General features: G+C 41.0%; 1 protein-coding gene across 5 annotated transcripts in view; it reads left to right on the top strand.

Annotated features, from left to right (window-relative positions):
- Nucleotides 1–22,567, top strand: part of LOC109873286 (collagen alpha-1(VII) chain) — a 98,805-nt gene that overhangs the window by 7,997 nt on the left and 68,241 nt on the right. For all 5 annotated transcript variants that reach the window (XM_031822592.1, XM_031822583.1, XM_031822590.1 and 2 more), the window contains exons 2-10: nt 11,414–11,486; nt 11,643–11,823; nt 11,999–12,155; nt 12,458–12,551; nt 12,958–13,116; nt 13,250–13,407; nt 17,044–17,173; nt 17,688–17,807; nt 20,991–21,146. In XM_031822592.1, coding sequence (XP_031678452.1) covers nt 11,417–11,486; nt 11,643–11,823; nt 11,999–12,155; nt 12,458–12,551; nt 12,958–13,116; nt 13,250–13,407; nt 17,044–17,173; nt 17,688–17,807; nt 20,991–21,146 — 1,225 coding nt within the window. In that variant the 5' untranslated portion in view covers nt 11,414–11,416. The remainder of the gene's footprint in view (nt 1–11,413; nt 11,487–11,642; nt 11,824–11,998; nt 12,156–12,457; nt 12,552–12,957; nt 13,117–13,249; nt 13,408–17,043; nt 17,174–17,687; nt 17,808–20,990; nt 21,147–22,567) is intronic.

Genomic DNA, 22,567 nt, shown 5'->3' with positions numbered 1-22,567 from the left:
CCTTTTGCTGTTTTTTTTTAACCTCCCAGTGCCACAGCGACTAAGACTGCATAGTCCCCCCTTCTCTGAATTGTCTTTATTTCCTCCTCACCTTCTCTCAATAATCACTTTCCTGTCTCTCCCTTCCTCTCAGACTTCACTTTCACCCCTCTATCCTTCTTTTTCATCCATTCATTCTGCTACTCCTGATCCATGGTTTGTTTGCTGCTCATGGCGTGCCACTTTCCTGGGCTGTGTTGTGTAGAGACCTGGACAGTTACCAAGTGTGTCATCTGTGGAAGGGAAGACTGCTGTTGGTTACTGTCTGTTTGCTGTGTTAGTCCATATTGATGTTGTCAGGGAGCTGATTCTCTATTGTCTTCAGAGAGTTTCAGAATAGAAATGAAGTAAACCTGAGGTAGTGTAAGGTATTTATAAAGGTTGGGGAGGTCTAGACATGGTAGTATGGAAATGATCTGACTCTTGTGTGGGTTTAGTGTTAGATAGCTGACTCTTAAGTGGTCATTAATGTCTCATGGAAAATGAACAGGACAAAGGCTATAATCTAGACAGGAAAGAGTCTCTTTGTATGTTTGCCTCGGCTTCTCTCTCCTTTCTCTGTGTCTATGTGGCGAAAGTGACTCATGACTTTCTTATAGATGTTCTCACAGCGAGCCAGGTGAAGATGCACCAGAGGCAGGGAAACTTGCAGAGCTTAAAGAAACCTAAACATTTCTTACAGTGAAAAGTCTTCATGTTTGGAGACAAGTTCATGATGTCCCTGACATTTCATCTGCTACATCTTGTAATCCCCAGGGGCATGTTGGGAGCTTGTGCAAACAGGGTTATGGACTTCTCAAAGACAATTGATCAAAATGGAGTCTCTTTGTTTAGTTTGGCTGATAAGAGACCGTGGACATGACCGAGCTTGATGCTGTAGTGCGTTCCCTGATAGTCGGAACTAGGAAACTCATACATTTCCGACTTGGTAATTCGTTGAACGCGGCACGTGTTTAACTACAACCAGTTAGCAAGTCGGACATTTCAGAGTTCCCATATGCACTTTAATGGGGCATTACCATGGAGGTCACTGACTGGGTTGTCTGTCCTTTTCTTGACTTCAGGCATGTACTGTAGGACTATACAGTAGAGTTCCTTTTTAACGTGACTCCCATTATAAAATCGGACAAATGCTGTGTTACCCAGTGTACAGTAGACTGTACAGAACACTTAGGCCTACACGACATCTCACCGGTGAGTAAAATAGTGTGATAATTGACTACGACATTTTCCCCCCCTGTCCCCCTCCCCTCTGTCCCCCTCTGTCCCTTTGTTGATGTCACGCCAAGGGAACCTTGCTGTTACACAACAGTCCTCTCTGTCACTCCAGGCGAATGGCATCTCTCACCAACTGTAACACTGCGATTTCACAGCTGCTCTCTTGGGAGAAAGTACTTTCCTTCCATCTCTTCCTTTTGCCCTTAGCTACTCTTTCCCTTTCTTGTTCATTTCCTTCTATCTCTCACTCAGACCCTCTCATTCTCTTTCCCCTGCCCCTCTCTCTCTCACACACACACACACACACACACACACACACACACACACACACACACACACACACACACACACACACACACACACACACACACCCCGCCTCTCCATCAATGACTATGTAAGGAACACAGCTCAATCAGTCAGTGGTCTATTAGGTCACCCCAGGGCAGCAGTGTCATTGTTACCAAAGGGATGACCTTATGACCTCAGTGCTATGCTTCATACCCCAGGTGGGTTACAGTGGGTGTGGTCATACACAGGTGTGAAAGCTGCTCCCGGAATGTGCTAATGCTGCGTTCATAACCATGTGGGAAGGTGGTAATTACCAGTTGTGAAGTCATAAATACCAGTTGGATGCATTCACGTGCTTTGAACTCATTTAGAAATGCAGGTTAGCTAATGGCCAACAATCTGCATCAAACATAAACTAAAAGTACAGCTATCATGCTTGTAAATAAATTATAGTTCCTACATAGTTCCTACAGTTCCTACAAGAACCCGTCAGATGTCGCATTGAGTTTTTGCTGGGGAAAAAGCCAAACGCAATGAAATTCCGTTTCTGTGGAATTTGCGATTTTGGTTGTTTTGGATACTTTAAATCCTTTACTTTATTGTAATATAACAATATTGTATGATTACTTAAGGAAAATGGTTAATTTCCAAGTTTTTTTTACATCTCAAACTTCCCAGAGTGTCACAGCTGACTTGGTCCATTCAAGATAGCCTAACATGCTACAGATGAATGGAATCAGCTGATTTAGACACAGAATAATTAGCTAGCTAGTTAGTAATGTAGTAGTATAAAGTTGTAATTTACAATCAATGTAGTTATCAATACAAGTGGGTCAGATTTTCATTTTGTCTACAAGTAGCCGTAGACCTGGAGCAAAAGCCAAATGTTCATAAAAGAGGTCCGCACTTTCTTCCGGTGTTGCTTGATCAGTGGGTAGGCCTATTAGCTGGCCAAAATGACATGAAAAGTGATCCAAATATATTAACAGTATTGCAGTATCCTAAAACTTGTTGTAATCTTGCTATCATTTTTCTGTCATTTTGAGCCGTATTCAATTTCTTGCTAGCCCTGGTCAATCACCTTTACTCCCCTCAAGATGTAAAAGCATTGGATAGGTGTAGATGAATTATCTACCAACACAGGTACAACAATCCACTGCTTTTAATATTTGAGGGGGTGTGAATGAGTGCCCAGGTAAGAAGGGGTGTAATTGGGATTGGGTTCCTGTCATCGTAGCACACGTACGCCATCTTCCCATTTTCTAGTTGTAATCAGCTGACAGCTGACTTTTCCGAAAAATAGCGACATTGCTTGTTGTTTGATTTACATAGTTAGTTGTCATTACTTTGAGCAAAGCTGCCAGTATGCGCTGAATTACCGGTAATCAAGGATTATTTTACAATCGTCTGTCACCTCATCATGAGTGGAGAGATGAGAAAGCATCTTCACTGACGAGCAAGGTATGTTACGCTAGTTAATTAGCTAGCTAGTTAGTTACTGTAAGTACACAATGCATTACCTAGACTTTATAAACTATCAGGCCTTCACTACCTGCATCTACTTTGTATTTGTTTAAGGTAAGCTATGGCCAATGTTGTTGGAGTGAATACCACTGAAGACAGGTTTGAAGACATGCTGGTATAGCTAACATTAGCCTAAACGTTTTACTCACTATTTTCAGTGCCATGGTATTTTTCATCCCTATATCCCACACAACAAGTTAGCTAGCTAACAAGTTCATGTTAATTCATTGAAAGCGAGATACAGATTAGAGACACACAAAGGTTTGAACAGGAATAGAGCCACTTTGTTTTAAAACAGTTGTCTCCATGACAATTTACTTTATTGTGGACCCAAATAAATAAGACTGATAAAGCACTGAAACATGTCCCCCCCCCCCAGGGTAAGATGGTGAAGGGAATGGACCGGCTCATGGTTCTGGTGGCCAGAGCTGGATCTGAGGTGGCTGTCACCATTGAGCATTCAGCTAAGGTAAGAATTATGACCTGGTAGTTTTTGTCTGAATGTTTTAGAGATCTCTTTGTTTGTATGTTTGTCATAGAGAGTCAAATTCATTATTATCAATATGAAATAAATCCTTTCACATTGTCATCCGGGCCTTCAACAAAACCAGGTATCAGTCAACACACAAAACTACTCAGTCACTTTATTGGCTTTTTCTCACTATTACTATACTATTTTCCTTGCCTCTCCACAGTTATATTTATTGTGAGTATTTGTATTGTTTTTACTTTTCCTAAATGACAAATGAATCTAATCTCTCAGCAGATGAGATTGTCTCCATGACCAGGAGAAACATGGGCAACTCGTTCCAGTATCCATTCCTGCAAGCTGAATTTAAATGATCATTATTTTTGCCATCTTTCATGCCTTCCAGTGTTGTATATAGCCAAATCAAACAGGTCTTTCTCTACTGTTTTTCTTTTTAAGAATTTGTTGTTGACGGTTCTGACATGTTCTGTTTGAGCTGCTTTTGAATGAAAAGTTGTATTAAAAACATTATTGGCATTGTTGAATTCGATTTTCATAATAGCAAGCTAGGACTGATGGTTTGGTTAGCTAAACTACTGTAGCAAGTCTGTTTGTTTGGTTATCAAGGCAACTACTAATTTGCTAGCTAATTTATTGGTGATTGTTGAATACAGTTCTACTGTCAAATAACCATTTCTAGTGGCAAATGTGTTAAATTATAGCCATGGTACAGTATAAAAGGGATAATCAACTCAGGGCTCTATGCATTCTCTGGAAAATAATGTAACTCCATTGAAGGTCAGTTCCACTCCACTAGGGTGTCTTGGAAACACCTTCCATGTCGTTCATTATTTTTCATTTTTCATTAACTCATAGCCCCTTCGTTGATCATCTCATACGTATAACAATTTGATTATTTAATGCAAATAATACCAGCAGTTGCTGTTTTAAAAATAATAAGTATAGTGACAATCTCTTTTGAAACAAGCATGCTGAGTGTTGGTGTTTTTCTCTCATTTGTCTCAATGGAATTAGAAATAAACTTAAAGGAATCTTTCATTGCCATTTTCTCAGTTTAAACATTTTGGCTGAAGTCAACTTTACAAGCTCATAACTCGGGTTCTGATAAAGCTATCTCAGTGATTTAAAAAAAATCTGGATTTGGGACAGTTGGTAGTTTTCAGAGATATAAAGAATTAAAAGTTTAGCGTTTTCCTAAGCCGCCACACATATTAATTGATAGCTTTTTATAAATAATGTTTTGTTACATTTAACTGCAGAAAATGCTGTTATCGAGGTCATTTCTTTAGTAGGTGACGTCAGAGGTCAGTTGTGGGAGAAGTCGGAGTTCAGGGATGATTGATGATTTTCCCACTAGTAGTTACAAGTTGGAAGGGCGTTCAAGTGGATTTTTCCCAGTCGTATGTGGTAAATACCACCTTTCCACTTCATCGTGAACGTAGCATAAGTATGGACTCTTTTGGGGGTGTCCTTGGATCACACCATGTGGTAATAAATGATGGTGGTAAAAAGCTTTTAATAGCTATGTTACATTGATGAATACCAGAAGGACAGGTGCTGTCTCAGAAGGTAAAAAAAATGTGAGCGAGAGAGTCAGAAAGGATGGAGAGCCAAAGGAAGAGAGAAGCTGGCATATACATTTTTATTATTATTATCTTTTTACTTGTTATATTGTATTTACTTCGCCACCATGGCCTTTTTTGCCTTTACCTCCCTTATCTCACCTAATTTTCTCACATTGTATATAGACTTATTTTTCTACTGTATTATTTATTGACTGTGTGTTTGTTTTACTCCATGTGTAACTCTGTTGTTGTATGTGTCGAACTGCTTTGCTTTATCTTGGCCAGGTCGCAATTGTAAATGAGAACTTGTTCTCACCTTGCCTACCTGGTTAAATAAAGGTAAAATAAAAAACGTTTAAAAAACGAAGAGGGGAGAGAGAAGACAAGAGAGACCACGGGAATGTTTACCATGCTACAACTGATCATATAGTTTTCAACTGGTGTTGTTTTTATATCTAACTGTCATCGACATATAGTGTTTCAGTTGTAAATTTAAGATCTTAAAAAGTCAGACTGTGTTCTCACAATCTGGTTTCCTTAACTCTACCTTCATGTATATATTACCTCAATTACCTCGACTAACCGGTGCTCCCTGCACATTGACTCTGTACCGGTACCCCCTGTATATAGCCTCGCTATTGTTATTTTACTGCTGCTGTTTAATTTTTTGTAACTTTTTATTTTCTATTTTTTACTTATCTATTTTTTACTTAATACTTTTTTTCTTCTTAACTTCTTAAAGCATTGTTGGTTAATTAAGGGCTTGTAAGTAAGCATTTCACTGTAAGGTCTACACCTGTTGTATTTGGCGCATGTGACAAATACAATTTGATTTGATTTAATTTGACCATAAATGAACTGTAACTTTATGGATTCCACATAAAATGTTAAAAATAACATGAAATGTAAGAGGGTGGATTTGGTTTCTGTTATTGTGCAATTGTGAGTAATTCCATTTTATAGGTGAGGAACCTATATAGAGGATCTCGATTTGTCTAGGGTTTTAGAGGGGAAAGGGACACTACATTTGGAATTAAATATGTATGTCGGTTGCTTACGAGAAAAGTTCAGGAAATGGCGGTTATGTGGTTTTTAAATTATTCAAGGGGAACAAACATTTCAGACTCATGAGTTTCTGCCTTCAGATAATTATCTAAAAGGGTTGTTTTTTTAATCTGCTCCCCTATCCTATGAAAAATAAATATATTATGGACTTTTTAATGAACTGTGCACTGACACGTAGCAATAATAATAATAATAATAATATAATATGTGCCATTTAGCAGATGCTTTTATCCAAAGCGACTTAGTCACCTAAAGGATCTAAGATTGTGTATGTTTCTAAATTTGTCCTGCTGTCGATTGTTGAGATACAAGAAGTTCAGCACGAGTTCTGCATACCAGTACCAGGACAAACATTTACCCCTTCACAAACAGAGTGAGCTTTGTGTTAGATACTCAAATCGCAACTCTAAATAGATTCGACCCTTGCTGAAGGCAGGTGTGCTTGTCTCTGTTTAGTGACTGATAGCATGAGTCGGACATTGACTCATTCATCCCAACCACAAGCCGCGGGCTGTATATGTGTGTGTGTACCCAATATGTATGTGTGCGTGCATGTGTGTATGTGTGTTGTGTATGTGCATGCGTGTGTGTGTGTCTTTATGGACATATTGTAGACTACACAAAGTAATGCAGTGTCAGCTTCTAAAGGTCTCCAGTCTAATGTAGTTGTTAGTGAGTCTGGCAGTTTATTTGCGTGTTAATTGGTGAGTCCCAACATGACCTCTTTCATGTGTGAGAACAGCTTGACATTGTCTGCTCTATGGGCTAGGGTTAGTTCATTAGTGTGACATGCTATGCTACTGTAAATGCTTACAGATGCTGGGATTTTGATTCACTTTACAGACCAATACATATACTCCGTCCTCTCTGCCTCTGTTACTCTGTCATACCTACATATAAACATACAGTTGAAGTCGGAATTTTACGTACACCTTAGCCAAATACATTTAAACTCAGTTTAAAAAAATCCCTGTCATAGGTCAGTTAGGATCACCACTTTATTTTAAGAATGTGAAATGTCAGAATAATAGTAGAGAGAATGATTTATTTCAGCTTTTATTTCATTCATCACATTCCCAGTGGGTCAGAAGTTTACATACACTTAATTCGTATTTGGTAGCATTGCCTTTAAATTGTTTAACTTGGGTCAAACGTTTCGGTTAGCCTTCCACAAGCTTCCCACAATAAATTGGGTGAATTTTGGCCCATTCCTCCTGACAGAGCTGGTGTAACTGAGTCAGGTTTGTAGGCCTCCTTGCTCGCACACGCTTTTTCAATTCTGCCCACAAATTGTCTATAGGATTGAGGTCAGGGCTTTGTGATGGCCACTCCAAGACCTTGACTTTGTTGTCCTTAAGCCATTCTGCCACAGCTTTGGAAGTATGCTTGGGGTCATTGTCCATTTGGAAGACCCATTTGCGACCAAGCTTTAACTTCCTGACTGATGTCTTGAGATGTTGCTTCAATATATCCACGTACTTTTCCTTTCTCATGATGGTATGTATTTTGTGAAGTGCACCAGTCCCTCCTGCAGCAAAGCACACCCACAACATGATGCTGCCACCCCTGTGCTTCACGGTTGGGATGGTGTTCTTCAGCTTGCAAGCCTCTTTTCCCTCCAAACATAACAATGGTCATTATGGCCAAACATTTCTATTTTTGTTTCATCAGACCAGAGGACATTTCTCCAAAAAGTACGATCTTTGTCCCCATGTGCAGTTGCAAACCGTAGTCTGACTTTTTTTATGGCGGTTTTGGAGCAGTGGCTTCTTCCTTGCTGAGCGGCCTTTCGGGTTATGTCGATATAGGACTCGTTTTTACTGTGGATACAGATACTTTTGAACCTGTTTCCTTCAGCATCTTCACAAGGTCCTTTGCTGTTGTTCTGGAATTGATTTGCACTTTTCGCACCAAAGTACGTTCATCTCTAGAAGACAGAACGCTTCTCCTTCCTGAGCGGTATGATGGCTGCGTGGTCCCATGGTGTTTATACTTGCATACTATTGTTTGAACAGATTAATGTACCTTCAGGCATTTGGAAATTTCTCCCAAGGATGAACCAGACTTGTGGAGGTCTCCAATTTTTTTCCTGAGGTTTTGGCTGATTTCTTTTGATTTTCCCATGATGTCAAGCAAAGAGACACTGAGTTTGAAGGTAGGCCTTGAAATACATCCACAGGTACACCTCCAAATGACTCAAATGATGTCAATTAGCCTATCAGAAGCTTCTAAAGCCATGACATCATGTTCTGGAATTTTCCATGCTGTTTAAAGGCACAGTCAACTTACTGTATGTAAACTTCTGACCCACTGGAATTGTGATACAGTGAATAATAAGTGAAATAATCTCTCTATAAACAATTGTAGGAAAATTACTTGTGTCATGCACAAAGTAGATCTCCTAACCGACTTGCCATAACTATTGTTTGTTAACAAGAGATTTGTGGAGTGGTTGAAAAACGAGTTTTATTGACTCCAACCTAAGTGTATGTAAACTTCCGACTTCAACTGTATTTTATTCAAAGGTTTGGAATCTGTATAGCCTACAGTAGTTATGATTATGAAGGTCTACGTTTGTTATGGTATCAGAACAGAACATGGCTTTTTTCCTCTCTTAACCCATGGCAGGTTTGAAGTGGTCCCTGTTGGTACGACTTGTACCAAAGTAGCGTCTGGTTGTTATCTGTAGTCGTTCTTCTGTTGAAGGATTGCGAAGTGAGAGGTTTCACTCTCGCCAAAATCTGCACTGCAAATTGGCCAGTATTACCTAGTGTTGAGTTTTCAGTGTAACATTTCTAGTGTAGATTCAGGGGTTAAATTAACTATGTGAGTGTTAAATTAACATTTGTTGGTGTAAAATAACCCCAGTGCTGGTGTTAATTACCAGTGTTAAACCAAAACCACGCCCATCATTGTCATATTTCCTAGCCTAATCTATTGATTTTTACAATTAATCTCATGCTATTCAAATATTAATAACATACATCTTTCTAAACTAATCCAATCTGTTACTTGGACTTTTGCACCTGTTACTGAAATGGTTGTTCCAGTTTAGGTCGTTTCATTTCGTAGTTGTCCCAGTCTGGCAGTCATTCTGAATGCAGTTTGTGGGTTATATAAAAAATAACAAAACATGTTGGATATCCTCACTCTGGCTGGATTCTAGTGATGTTACATTTGATACCGGAGCTCCGAGGCATGTCTCGAAATCGCTAAGCAACTATCTTCGAAGCAGTGTGCCGATGTGTGTATCACTTTATCAGAAGTAATGACTTCCGAAGCTTAGTTTGATCACATGCTTTTTCAAACCGTGTGTTGGAAAATGCGAGATCCCAATGATTTTGCCGTGGTTCCGGTGCTTTCTTTCGATTCCAAGCTGCTTTCAAACACCGACCCCTACTGGACACTGTACTTACAAATCTAGTTAGGATTTTGTACAAACTGTTTCACCTGACCGGTAGTTTAGCAGAGTAGGGAACTATGGAATATTCAGGGACGTGAGGGTGAATCCCATTAAAAATACACACTATTTAGATTTTTTTTAATGTGAAACCACACTTTCTGCACTGTTGTTCAAATCATTTGTTTTATTTAGTATAGTATAAGCTTCTGTCTTAATAAGCATCCTAAATAATGCTATAGATTCTGTTTTTTGAAAAATATTAAACTAGAAGGCGAAAAAGGGATGCATGATGTAAGATGCGAACCTGGTATTCCAACTGATTCTAGGCTACTTCAGATAATGGCTTACCGCTGCTCCATGGAGTTTTAATCAACAAATAAATAGCTTCCGTCTTGTATTCACACGTTGCTATTTATTGACCAGCAGATGTCACTATGGTAGATCTCTGGGGATGGTCATGGTTAATCGAAAATCCGGATTTCCGAACAGACGTTAGTGTTTAAACACTTATGAGAGTAGGCTATCCATTTGTGGATATATTTTTTAAGGCACATTTTTAATAACGAAAAAGCTTTGTTTAAATGAAATTGTCCATGTTATATTGTTACACAGAACGATATACCATGACATTTTAAATGCTTAATTGAATAAAACAGCAAACTTTAGAATGTAGTGTTTATACGGCACATTAAGCTACTCTGCTTCAGATGTCACATGTCTTTGACCGTCCATTGTGCACTGTAAGTGTAACCTACAGTTCTGAGGATGTTGATAACTGATTGTTTTAATGTTGAAGCTCATTTTCTATCATGGGTTATGGGATGGGTTTTACATGAAAAGGCATTTTACTATCATAGAGCATTTAGCCCTCCGGTCAGACCTAACAGCGGTATGCTATTTTCACCTCTTCAAATAGGAATTAACCTATAGGCGCACACCAACAGAGGGTCCAGAAGACCTGACACAAATCAATGCTAAACACTCAACAGAAAACAATTTAAAAAAAAAACTGAATTAGTTCTATGATGGTGAATATCAGACTGAATATCTGTTGATGTTGGCCTAAGCTACTGTTAGCCAAATACTACTGGAATAGCACCCTGTTGTGGCATTTTGCATTATTCTGATTGGGCAATAGAGTAGGGAATTGTAGTTATTTATTTTTAGACTAATCATTATATTATTTGAATAGTGAAATCATTTCAAATGCCCACCCCTACTTCTGTTGTGCATCACCTTGCCTGTTTTTGAACAGCCATGTCGCGGAAAGAAACAGACCCTATTGCCAGATCCTAAACCATTGGATGAGGCAAGGTATTGCATGAGGCAAGGTATTGCATGATAAATAAGAGATGGCTCTGAACAGTGATCACTAGCTAATAGTCTGAGGCCTGTGCTTAATAGCTTGGTTAACTTCTCTCCTTTTCCCAAAAACTTCCAAAATAAATAATAACTTGTATCCTTTTCCCCCTGACTAAGGCCAGGAGTTTTTTGTTGTTGTGATATTGGTGTTCAATGTGAGTAGTCTTTCTTTACCGAGAGTGTTAGTTAGTTAGCTCCATTGACCTGTGACATGGTGAGGTCCTTGTAGGGAAGTGAGGGGGATGCAAGGCAGACTGTAGAGTGATGTGTCCCTCAACTCTGTGACCCTCAGAGAGGCCTCACTGACTTATTGAGGATACACTGTGGGACAGCTGTGAGGCAGACCACACTCAGGCTGTGTTTATGTGTATATTTTACAACTCAGTGTAGATGTGTGTCTACAGTGTAGATGTGCATGTGAATGTGTATTTTGTAACGGTTGTGTGCGCCTGTGTGCAGGTTATGAAGATGTGGTGCTGGGTTTTCCCCCTGGCGTTCCTGCTGTCCTCAGTGCACCAGGCTGAAGCCCAAGGTAAATTGACCCCTCTGCCTACAGTAAAACAGCTATCTATTCTGTCATACTATGCCTCTGCACTAATTCTCTCTACTTGCATCAGCATACTAGCCTACTCTAGCCCACGACTCTCAGAGCTAAGATACAGAGACTCACTAATGCACCTCTCCTCAGGCAGGTGTAATAATGTTGGACCAGCAGACATAGTGTTCCTGATAGATGGCTCGTCCAGTATCGGCAGGGCCAACTTCCTGCAGGTCAAGGGCTTCATGGCCGGTATCGTCAAGCCCTTCACCAGCTCCGTGGGCCAATCAGGGATCCGCTTCGGCGCTGTGCAGTACAGCGACACCTCAAGGTCAGACACTGAGAGTTTTGTCTGTTATGTTTGTTTCTAGTGACAATATCTATCTATAACACTTGACTCTCCATTCTTGTCTCTTCCTCTCTTTCTTTCTTACTGCCATAATAATAGTGTATGGTTTTTCCCAGGTAATTAAGTTGTTTATTGTTGTGTGTTTTGTCCCGTTCAGAGTGGAGTTCACCTTCACCACATACCTGAATGGCACAGAGCTGGTCAGCGCTGTGGAGAACCTCAACTATAAGGGAGGCAACACTCGCACCGGTGCTGGCCTCAAATTTGTCGCTGACAACTTCTTCAACCCCACTTCCATCCGGAACGTCTCAAAGGTTTGAGGGGGGATAGAGTGTGCTGAAAGACAGACTATATTTTGTCCTGTGACAGACCATGACAAATTTCTCTCTCTCTCTCTCTCTCTCTCTCTCTCTCTCTCTCTCTCTCTCTCTCTCTCTCTCTCTCTCTCTCTCTCTCTCTCTCTCTCTCTCTCTCTCTCTCTCTCTCTCTCTCTCTCTCTCTCTCTCTCTCTCTCTCTCTCTCTCTCTCTCTCTCTCTCTCTCTCTCTCTCTCTCTCTCTCTCTCTCTCTCTCTCTCTCTCTCTCTCTCTCTCTCTCTCTCTCTCATATATATGCAGGTCTGTATACTGATCACAGATGGGAAGTCTCAAGACAGTGTAAGTGACCCAGCTCAGAAGCTACGGAGTCTGGGAGTGGAGATGTTTGCAGTGGGTAGGTTTGGGAAGACATTCAAATCAAAGTTTATTTGTCACATGCACAGGATACAGCAGGCGTAAACAGTACAGTGAAATGCTTACTAGCAGGCGCTCCTCAACAGTCTAGTAGAAATATCAATATGAAAATATCAAAGTCAGATGACAAAATCAAAATATTAACAAGAAATATAGAAAAGCACTAGAAGTAGGCGAATAGAAGGTCTGTGCAGGTATATAGCTAGGTTTAACTGTTCCGCAGTCTTATGGCCTGGAGGTAGAACCTGTTGGTCCAAGACCTGATGTTCCGACACCGTCTGCCAAATGCCAAATTGACTCATTAAACCCGACCACAAGCCTCAGGCTGTATATCTTGATAGTTTGGGTGTGTACAGTATTTAACTGGTTGTTTTTGTCTCTGTCAGGTATAAAGAGTGCAGACCAGACTGAGTTGGCTCTGATAGCCACTCCTCCTCAGAGAGACTACACATTCTTTGTGGGGGACTTTAAGTTGCTTAACACACTGCTCTCCCTGGTGGGCCCGCGTGTTTGTTCCAGCTCTGGTGGAGTGTACGCTAGCGATGGTAAACACACACAGCTCAGTACAATACATTACAGTCTATTACACTATAAACATCCCCTCTCTATATTTATCTCCCTTTCATTGTCTTACCTCTCCTCCACTCTACCTCTCTCTTTCTCTCTTTTTTTTTGCAGATGCCTTCTCCGGTCCCTCTAACCTCCAGTTCTCAAGCCAGACCTCTGATTCGCTCAGGTTCCGGTGGACTCCCGCAGGGGGGCCTGTGACTGGCTATGTGGTGCAGTACACGCCCCTCTCTGGCCTTGGCCAGCCAATCACAGCGGAGCTGCGTCAGGTGGGCATTGCTGGTTGGGTGGTGGGGGGTGTGGTGTTCATTCCTGACTCAGGGGATGGGCAGCAGCTCATACTGTAGATGTGACCCAGATTCTAATGGCTCATTGCAGTTCTGGGAGTGGGTGCAGCCAGGGAGCCTGATTACATGGCAGACAGGCAGAGAGAGAGGGATTGGGTTGAGTAGGAACATGTTTCAATGGGTGGATCTGGAGTTTAATTGAATTTCTGTGTCTGTGCAGATTAAACATTGGCAGGAAAAGAGTGAAATTCCACCTCTGTGACTTGTTGTGTGTTTTGGCAATCATGACTAGGGTTGCAAAGCTACTGGTAATTTACCAAAGTTACCAGAATCCTCTGTAATTCTGGTAATTAACAGGTAATCTCTGGTAATGTTGGTCATTTATACAATAATTACCTTTTTTAAAATTCATATATAGCATTCATTTGTTATACTGTATCTGTTTCCATATGGTTCATGAGTTTCTAGTGGATAGACTATATGGTTCATGAGTTTCTAGTGGATACACCATATGGTTCATGAGTTTCTAGAGGATAGACCATATGGTTCATGAGTTTCTAGTGGATAGACCATATGGTTCATGAGTTTCTAGTGGATAGACCATATGGTTCATGAGTTTCTAGAGGATAGACCATATGGTTCATGAGTTTCTAGTGGATAGACCATATGGTTCATGAGTTTCTAGAGGATAGACCATATGGTTCATGAGTTTCTAGTGGATAGACCATATGGTCAGTGAGTTTCTAGTGGATAGACCATATGGTCAATGAGTTTCTAGTGGATAGACCATATGGTCAATGAGTTTCTAGTGGATAGACCATATGGTTCATGAGTTTCTAGTGGATAGACCATATGGTTCATGAGTTTCTAGAGGATAGACCATATGGTTCATGGGTTTCTAGAGGATAGCCCATATGGTTCATGAGTTTCTAGAGGATAGACCATATGGTCAATGAGTTTCTAGTGGATAGACCATATGGTCAATGAGTTTCTAGTGGATATAACATATGGTCAATGAGTTTCTAGTGGATAGACCATATGGTCAATGAGTTTCTAGTGGATAGACCATATGGTCAATGAGTTTCTAGTGGATAGACCATATGGTCAATTAGTTTCTAGTGGATAGACCATATGGTTCATGATATTCTAGAGGATAGACCATATGGTTCATGAGTTTCTAGAGGATAGACCATATGGTTCATGAGTTTCTAGTGGATAGACCATATGGCTCATGAGTTTCTAGTGGACAGACCATATGGTCCATGAGTTTCTAGTGGACAGACCATATGGTTCATGAGTTTCTAGTGGATAGACCATATGGTTCGTGAGTTTCTAGTGGATAGACCATATGGTTCACGAGTTTCTAGAGGATAGCCCATATGGTTCATGAGTTTCTAGAGGATAGACCATATGGTTCATGAGTTTCTAGAGGATAGACCATATGGTCAATGAGTTTCTAGTGGATAGACCATATGGTTCATGAGTTTCTAGAGGATAGACCATATGGTTCATGAGTTTCTAGAGGATAGCCCATATGGTTCATGAGTTTCCAGAGGATAGACCATATGGTTCATGAGTTTCTAGAGGATAGACCATATGGTTCATGAGTTTCTAGTGGATAGACCATATGGTTCATGAGTTTCTAGTGGATAGACCATATGGTTCATGAGTTTCTAGAGGATAGACCATATGGTTCATGAGTTTCTAGTGGATAGACCCTATGGTTCATGAGTTTCTAGAGGATAGACCATATGGTTCATGAGTTTCTAGTGGATAGACCATATGGTTCATGAGTTTCTAGTGGATAGACCATATGGTTCATGAGTTTCTAGAGGATAGACCATATGGTTCATGAGTTTCTAGTGGATAGACCCTATGGTTCATGAGTTTCTAGAGGATAGACCATATGGTTCATGAGTTTCTAGTGGATAGACCATATGGCTCATGAGTTTCTAGTGGATAGACCATATGGTTCATGATATTCTAGAGGATAGACCATATGGTTCATGAGTTTCTAGAGGATAGACCATATGGTTCATGAGTTTCTAGTGGATAGACCATATGGTTCACGAGTTTCTAGAGGATAGCCCATATGGTTCATGAGTTTCTAGAGGATAGACCATATGGTTCATGAGTTTCTAGAGGATAGACCATATGGTCAATGAGTTTCTAGTGGATAGACCATATGGTTCATGAGTTTCTAGAGGATAGACCATATGGTTCATGAGTTTCTAGAGGATAGCCCATATGGTTCATGAGTTTCCAGAGGATAGACCATATGGTTCATGAGTTTCTAGAGGATAGACCATATGGTTCATGAGTTTCTAGTGGATAGACCATATGGTTCATGAGTTTCTAGTGGATAGACCATATGGTTCATGAGTTTCTAGAGGATAGACCATATGGTTCATGAGTTTCTAGTGGATAGACCCTATGGTTCATGAGTTTCTAGAGGATAGACCATATGGTTCATGAGTTTCTAGTGGATAGACCATATGGTTCATGAGTTTCTAGTGGATAGACCATATGGTTCATGAGTTTCTAGAGGATAGACCATATGGTTCATGAGTTTCTAGTGGATAGACCCTATGGTTCATGAGTTTCTAGAGGATAGACCATATGGTTCATGAGTTTCTAGTGGATAGACCATATGGTCAATTAGTTTCTAGTGGATAGACCATATGGTTCATGATATTCTAGAGGATAGACCATATGGTTCATGAGTTTCTAGAGGATAGACCATATGGTTCATGAGTTTCTAGTGGATAGACCATATGGCTCATGAGAAAATTGCCTAATTAATAAAAAAAGCATCTAATCAACAATTGCATTATTTGTAATTAACTCTGCAACTCTTCCAACTTTGACTTTTTTCACAACTGCCACAAGTTTGGTGCCAAAACATTTACAACAACAAAGAGATATTGACATACAGTAGTATAATAAATAAATAGATTTCATACTGAATCCCTCAGATTGAACACCAATGGTATTCACTAAGTTGATGGTTTATATTTAGTATAATGTTTTACAGCTTTGTCATTCTTTTCTTTTTTAAATCATCTTATTTTAATATTTTATATATTTGATGTGATGAGGCCACACAGAGAGCCAGAGGTAATTACACTTTTGATAATCTGAAGCACCCAAAAGGGCCACTAGATGTCTTGTGATAAATACATAAAATCCTTTAAAGTTACCAAAATTCTGGTAGTTTACTGGTAAACTTAGAATGGTTCCAGTAGTATACCCTCCCTTTGAAACCTTACTCATGACCATAATGAGGAATGACATAGATTAAAGGAAACATTTACCCCAGTCAAAGGCTTTGACAAAACCTGTTGCTATGTTATTACATTGAAGACCCATTTACAGCAGTAGCTTTGTATGTCAGCTTACATATATGTATATGTCAGGGGTGCACAAGTGCAATCCTCAAGTTCTGAAATCCTGCTGCTTTTCTTTTCTTTGTGATCCTGTTTGGCTAGAAAGTGCACACACGCCTAGTTTTTCAGGTAGAAACCAGTCTCTTCAATTCAGATGACGCTGCAGCCCCTCAGGGGAGCAGAACAGAGCACCTCTGTCTCATGTTCTAAGCCCTCCTTCTCCCCCCTGCAGGAGACGGTGTCTGCAAGTCAGAGGAGCTTCGTGGCTAGAGAGCTGAAGTCAGGGACAGACTACCTGGTGACGGTCATTGCCCAGTATCCCAACAGTGTGGGAGAGCCTGTGTCCGCCAAGACAAGAACCAGTGAGTTCACAGAGAGGGTGGGACAGAGGCAGCAGAGGGAGGGAGGGGGGAGGGGAGGGGAGGGGAGAAGCTGAGATAATTAGAAACCAATGCACAAATCAGTGAGTACACACGGAAAGATGCAGAGGGGAAGGGGGGGTGGAAGCCTGGAGGAGAGAAGGAGAGAGTAAAATGTCAATGCATTTCAATTCCGTTTGACAGACGGGTGTGGAAGTGGAGGATATGGGGATGACAGGAAGAAGCAAGACCACTTTATGAATGGAGCTTTATCTTTACTTTCAACCTATGTATATTTTAGATGAGTTCTGGATACCATACCAACACAGTCTTTCTTACCTCTCAATGAAATGTCATATCATCTCCTCTCTCCACATCTCTTTCTTTAGGCACTAACAAGTTCTCTCCCGTTTCTCCTCAATGTGTCACTCTCCAATGTGAAGCCAAACCATCCTCGTAGAACACAAGTATGTCTCATCTGCCTCTCATCCCTCCCTCTCCACCCCTTGTTTCTCAGACTCCCTACCGGGGGTGTCCGGTCTTCGTCTGGTCCAGGCTGGTTTCTTCTCCCTCTCGCTGACCTGGGACGCTCCCACCTCACAGTTCCAGGGCTACCGACTCACCTATGGTCCTCGAGGTGAGACACGTGCACGCATGTACAAACACACACACTCATGCTCATCCTCACACTCACACACCTATACTCCGACTACTGCTCAGTCAAGCATACTCTCATTCTTTGTGACAACTGCTGATGGTAACATGGCTTTATAACATACATTTGATTGATTGTTCACAGATGAAGGAGAAATACATGCTTTCATGTTACAAAACACTAAACTCCTTACATCTTTTCTTTGCAGGTGAGAGTGTAACAGACACAGAAAGGGGGGAGAGAGGGAGGGATGGGGATAAAAACCTACATGTGGCAAGTTGAGAAGTGTAAATCTGTGTGTAGTTTTAAGGACAGCAGGGTAGTATGCAGTACTATGGTGGGGTACGACGTCTCACCTTATACCGCCCTCTGTCGCTCCCTGCCTGGCAACGAAGAGTTGTATTACCCAATCATTACCACAAATATCACATACACTTTTACAGAGACGTTAAAAACTATGCAGGAGAGACATAGGGAAACTTCAGGTGTGTAGTAGGGATTGAATGTGGCTGCAATTCTATACAGGGAAAGGGTGTGTTATGTCAGATAGATCTATTTATGGGGTGTGTTGAGGTGCGTGGTGTGACGTGCCCCAGAGGAACTACCACCATACGCACACAACATAACTCAGCGTGGCAGCTCCATCCCTGAGTCAGGGTGTGGCAGGAGTACCAGTCTCACATGGAGAACGTTTAGGAGGACAGATTGGCACTCTTGTGTGTTTGTTTTAAATTAGGTCAGTGTGTATTCTTTAAGGGTGCTACACACAATTTCCATAATATATCTGCAGTAATAGTGGAATGATAGTGTTTCATAATATTTCCCCCCCCAAAAAAATATTTGGACATTTGCAAAATCGCATTCTAAAATGCAGAATTTCTATTTTACAACAAAGGGCTTCTGTTGTCAAAAAGAGAAATCTGTTTCGAATTTGTGACTGCCCGTTTCCACTAAATTACAGTGTAAACATCGCTCTGTCATTTCCTGGTTGCGAAAATTCTACTGTTCGCTCAATTTCAGAAAACAATCACTGAATAGTGAAGGAAATCATTCCTTTGTACCATCTAAATCGCTGTGAAATATATTTTCAATATAAAATACATGTTTTTACAGTTTTTATAGCCGTTTGAAGCCGGTGTGTTAAACGGCTCAAGCGCGAGTCTCCACCATGTTACGTAGGGTATTTACCAACAAGGAATTCAGCAGGAGAATTTCTGCCCTCATTCATTTTCAACAAGGGCATGCAGAGAAATGTTTGGGGGATTGTGAGTGGCGAGAACCATGCTGGCGCCAGAAAAAGTTGAGCTCTTCACTAGTTTATGAACATTTCAAGCAAAGCGTTGTCAAGAGGAGGCACCGACTCTGGTTTTACGAGTTAAAGGAGCAGACATTGAAATGGGTTTAGAATATTTATGGAAAAATTTGAATGGATGCAAGAAGGATTCAGGAGGGGATGAGAATGGGCTGGATGAAGCCTAAGGCTGGTAGACATCATCACGCCATGGTAGTTAGGCTGTTGTGGTGATGGCAACCCCCCCCCCCCAGGAAGAACCTAAGCGACGGCTAGTACCACACAGTGACGTAGAAAGCGACATGCACTGCACAATACAGAGGAGGAATCTTAGTTTGGTGAGGTTTAAGTAGGGTGGCAGTGGTGATTACGGAGAGTGAGGACAGGTGTGGAGGCTGATTAGCAATGAGTTGCAGCTGATGATGTTGAGGAGCTGCGGTCCCGTCAACTAGTTAAAACGTTGCAACAGGCGTGGAAGCTGATTGGCAGTTAGTAGCAGTTGGTGTTTGTTAGTAAGTAGCTGCGTTGAGGGCAACTAGTCAAATTGTTGCATTCAAGTCTGGTCCTTTCTCCTGATTTTATGTTAATTCTTAACCCCATCAAAACTCACCGTTACGGGGAAATGGGATGCAATAAGGCGGGAGATTTGTTTTGAATGCAGCCTAGTACTGTTGTAATTCACCTAGTTTTCACATGGGGGAGCCATTCTTTGAGTAGGAGCAAGCAACTGCAGGCCCTAATTCATGCGCCCAGTACACCCACACCCACAGAGATGGGCAAAAGATACATTTTGTTATGTCTTGTTACAAATACAAGATACTCTAAAGACCAATGTATCAAACTAAAATACAGGTATTTTGTATTTTCTAAATACAAAATACATTTGCAAGGACTTAAACAACATTCTCAGTAATGGTAACAAAACACATTCCACTTGCTATGACTGTGATATGTGGTTGCTTATCTACTTTAGTTGAATGCAGTATGCACTGACTGTAAGTCGCTCTGGATAAGAGTGTCTGCTAAATGACCAAGCATGCTTTGGAAGTGTTCATATTTACATTTTGGTAATTTATCACACCATAGTGTCATCAGACTTCTGATACTAATGCAGGGTGAAAGGGGGTCACTGTTATAAAAAATGATTTAGAATAAGTATTTTGTATTTCAAAAATATAAATTATAGGTCTTGAAAGTATCTTGTTACAAAATATATGGATTGTAGTTTAGGCCAATGACATACATATGACAAAATACTCAAAGGTAATTGAAATATGTATTTTCCTCTCACTAACAGAAATACTGCCAATCTCTGCACAACACACACACACACACACACACACACACACACACACACACACACACACACACACACACACACACACACACACACACACACACACACACACACACACACACACACACACACACACACACCCCATGTATGCCTTGTCTGTGGTAGGATGAAGATCTGTGCCCATTTCGACAGGCAACACATTCCTCTCAGGCTGGCGCATTGCCTTGGCAACAGCCTGAAAGTGCATGTGGAGCTGGGTGGGGCTGGGGTTGCCTCAGACTGCAGGTTAGACAGACAGGCAGCCAGGCACACACTCACACATACACACACACACACACACACACACACACACACACACACACACACACACACACACACACACACACACACACACACACACACACACACACACACACACACAAACAGTTCTCCAGACTGCTCTCGATCTTCCTCATATTATACACATACACTACAAGTACAAGCATGTGCATTTAAATATGTGTATAGTCAGCTGTGTATTTACTTGCCTGTTGCATGCTCTAACCCTTGTGAATGGCTGGCTGTGATTGATTGACAGGTCAGCCTAAGGCCAAGCTATTGGAGCAGTCTCTGGCTGCAGACTCTACTTCTTTCACCCTGGAGAGGCTACTGCCCGACACAGAGTACGTCCTCACCCTCTACCCGCTGTTCCCCCGAAACTCTGCCTCCCCCGCCACCCTCAACTCACGGACATGTAAGTACACCACACCCTCTTTCCCATTACCCTCAGTCAGTACTACATGATGCATCATATCATCTTCTGTTTAACATGAACTTCACATTGGTGTATTTGTATTTGTTATGGATCCCCATTGTTATGGATCCCTACTCTTTCTGGGGTCCAGCAAAATTAAGGCAGTTTATACCATTTTTAAAACATTACAATACATTCACAGATTTCACAACACACTGTGTGCCCTCAGGCCCCTACTCCACCACTACCACATATCTATAGTACTAAATCCATGTGTATGTATAGTGCGTATGTTATCGTGTGTGTGTGTGTCTGTGCCAATGTTTGTGTTGCTTCACAGTCCCCGCTGTTCCATAAGGTGTTTTTTTAATCTTATTTTGTAAATATAATTTTACGGCTCGCGTCAGTTACTTGATGTGGAATAACGTTCCATGTAGTCATGGCTCTATGTAGTACTGTGCACCTCCCATAGTCTGTTCTGGACTTGGGGACTGTGAAGAGACCTCTTGTGGCATGTCTTGTGGGGTATGCATGGGTGTCCGAGCCGTGTGCCAGTAGTTTAGACAGACAGCTCAGTGCATTCAACATGTCAATACCTCTCATAAATAAAAGTAGTGATGAAGTCAGTCTCTCCTCCACTGTGAGCCAGGAGAGATTGACATGCATATTATTAATATTAGCTCTCTGTGTACATCCAAGGGCCAGCCGTGCTGCCCTGTTCTGAGCCAATTGCAATTTTCCTAAGTCCTTTTTGTGGCACCTGACGACACAACTGAACAGTGGTCAAGGTGCGACAAAACTAGGGCCTGTAGGACTTGCCTTGCTGATAGTGTTGTTAAGAAGGCAGAGCATCGCTTTATTATAAACAGACTTCTCCCCATCTTAGCTACTGTTGTATCAATCATTTTTGACCATGACAGTTTACAATCTATGGTTACTCCAAGCAGTTTAGTCATCTCAACTTTCTCAGTTTCCACATTATAGATTTAGTTGAGGTTTAGGGTTTAGTGAGTGTTTTGTTCCAAGTACAATGCTTTTAGTTTTAGAAATATATAGGGCTAACTTATTCCTTGCCACCCACTCTGAAACTAACAGCAGCTCTTTGTTGAGTGTTGCAGTCATTTCAGTCGCTGTGGTAGCTGATGTGTATAGTGTTGAGTCATCCGCATACTTAGACACACTAGCTTTATTTAAAGTCAGTGTCATGTCATTAGTAAACATTGAAAAAAACAAGTGGCCTAAACAGCTACAACAGATTCTAACTGGATTATATTTGAGAGGTTTCCATTAAAGAACACCCTCTGTGTTCTGTTAGACAGGTAACTCTTTATCCACATAATAGCAGGGGGTGTAAAGCCATAACACATATGTTTTTCCAGCAGCAGATAATGTCAAAAGCTGCACTGTCTAACAAGACAGTC

The sequence above is a fragment of the Oncorhynchus kisutch genome, linkage group LG1 (genome assembly GCF_002021735.2).
Source record: "Oncorhynchus kisutch isolate 150728-3 linkage group LG1, Okis_V2, whole genome shotgun sequence".
Lineage (NCBI taxonomy): Eukaryota > Metazoa > Chordata > Actinopteri > Salmoniformes > Salmonidae > Oncorhynchus > Oncorhynchus kisutch.
Note: the sequence above shows the minus strand (reverse complement) of the source record. Positions and strands in the feature narration are given on the sequence as shown.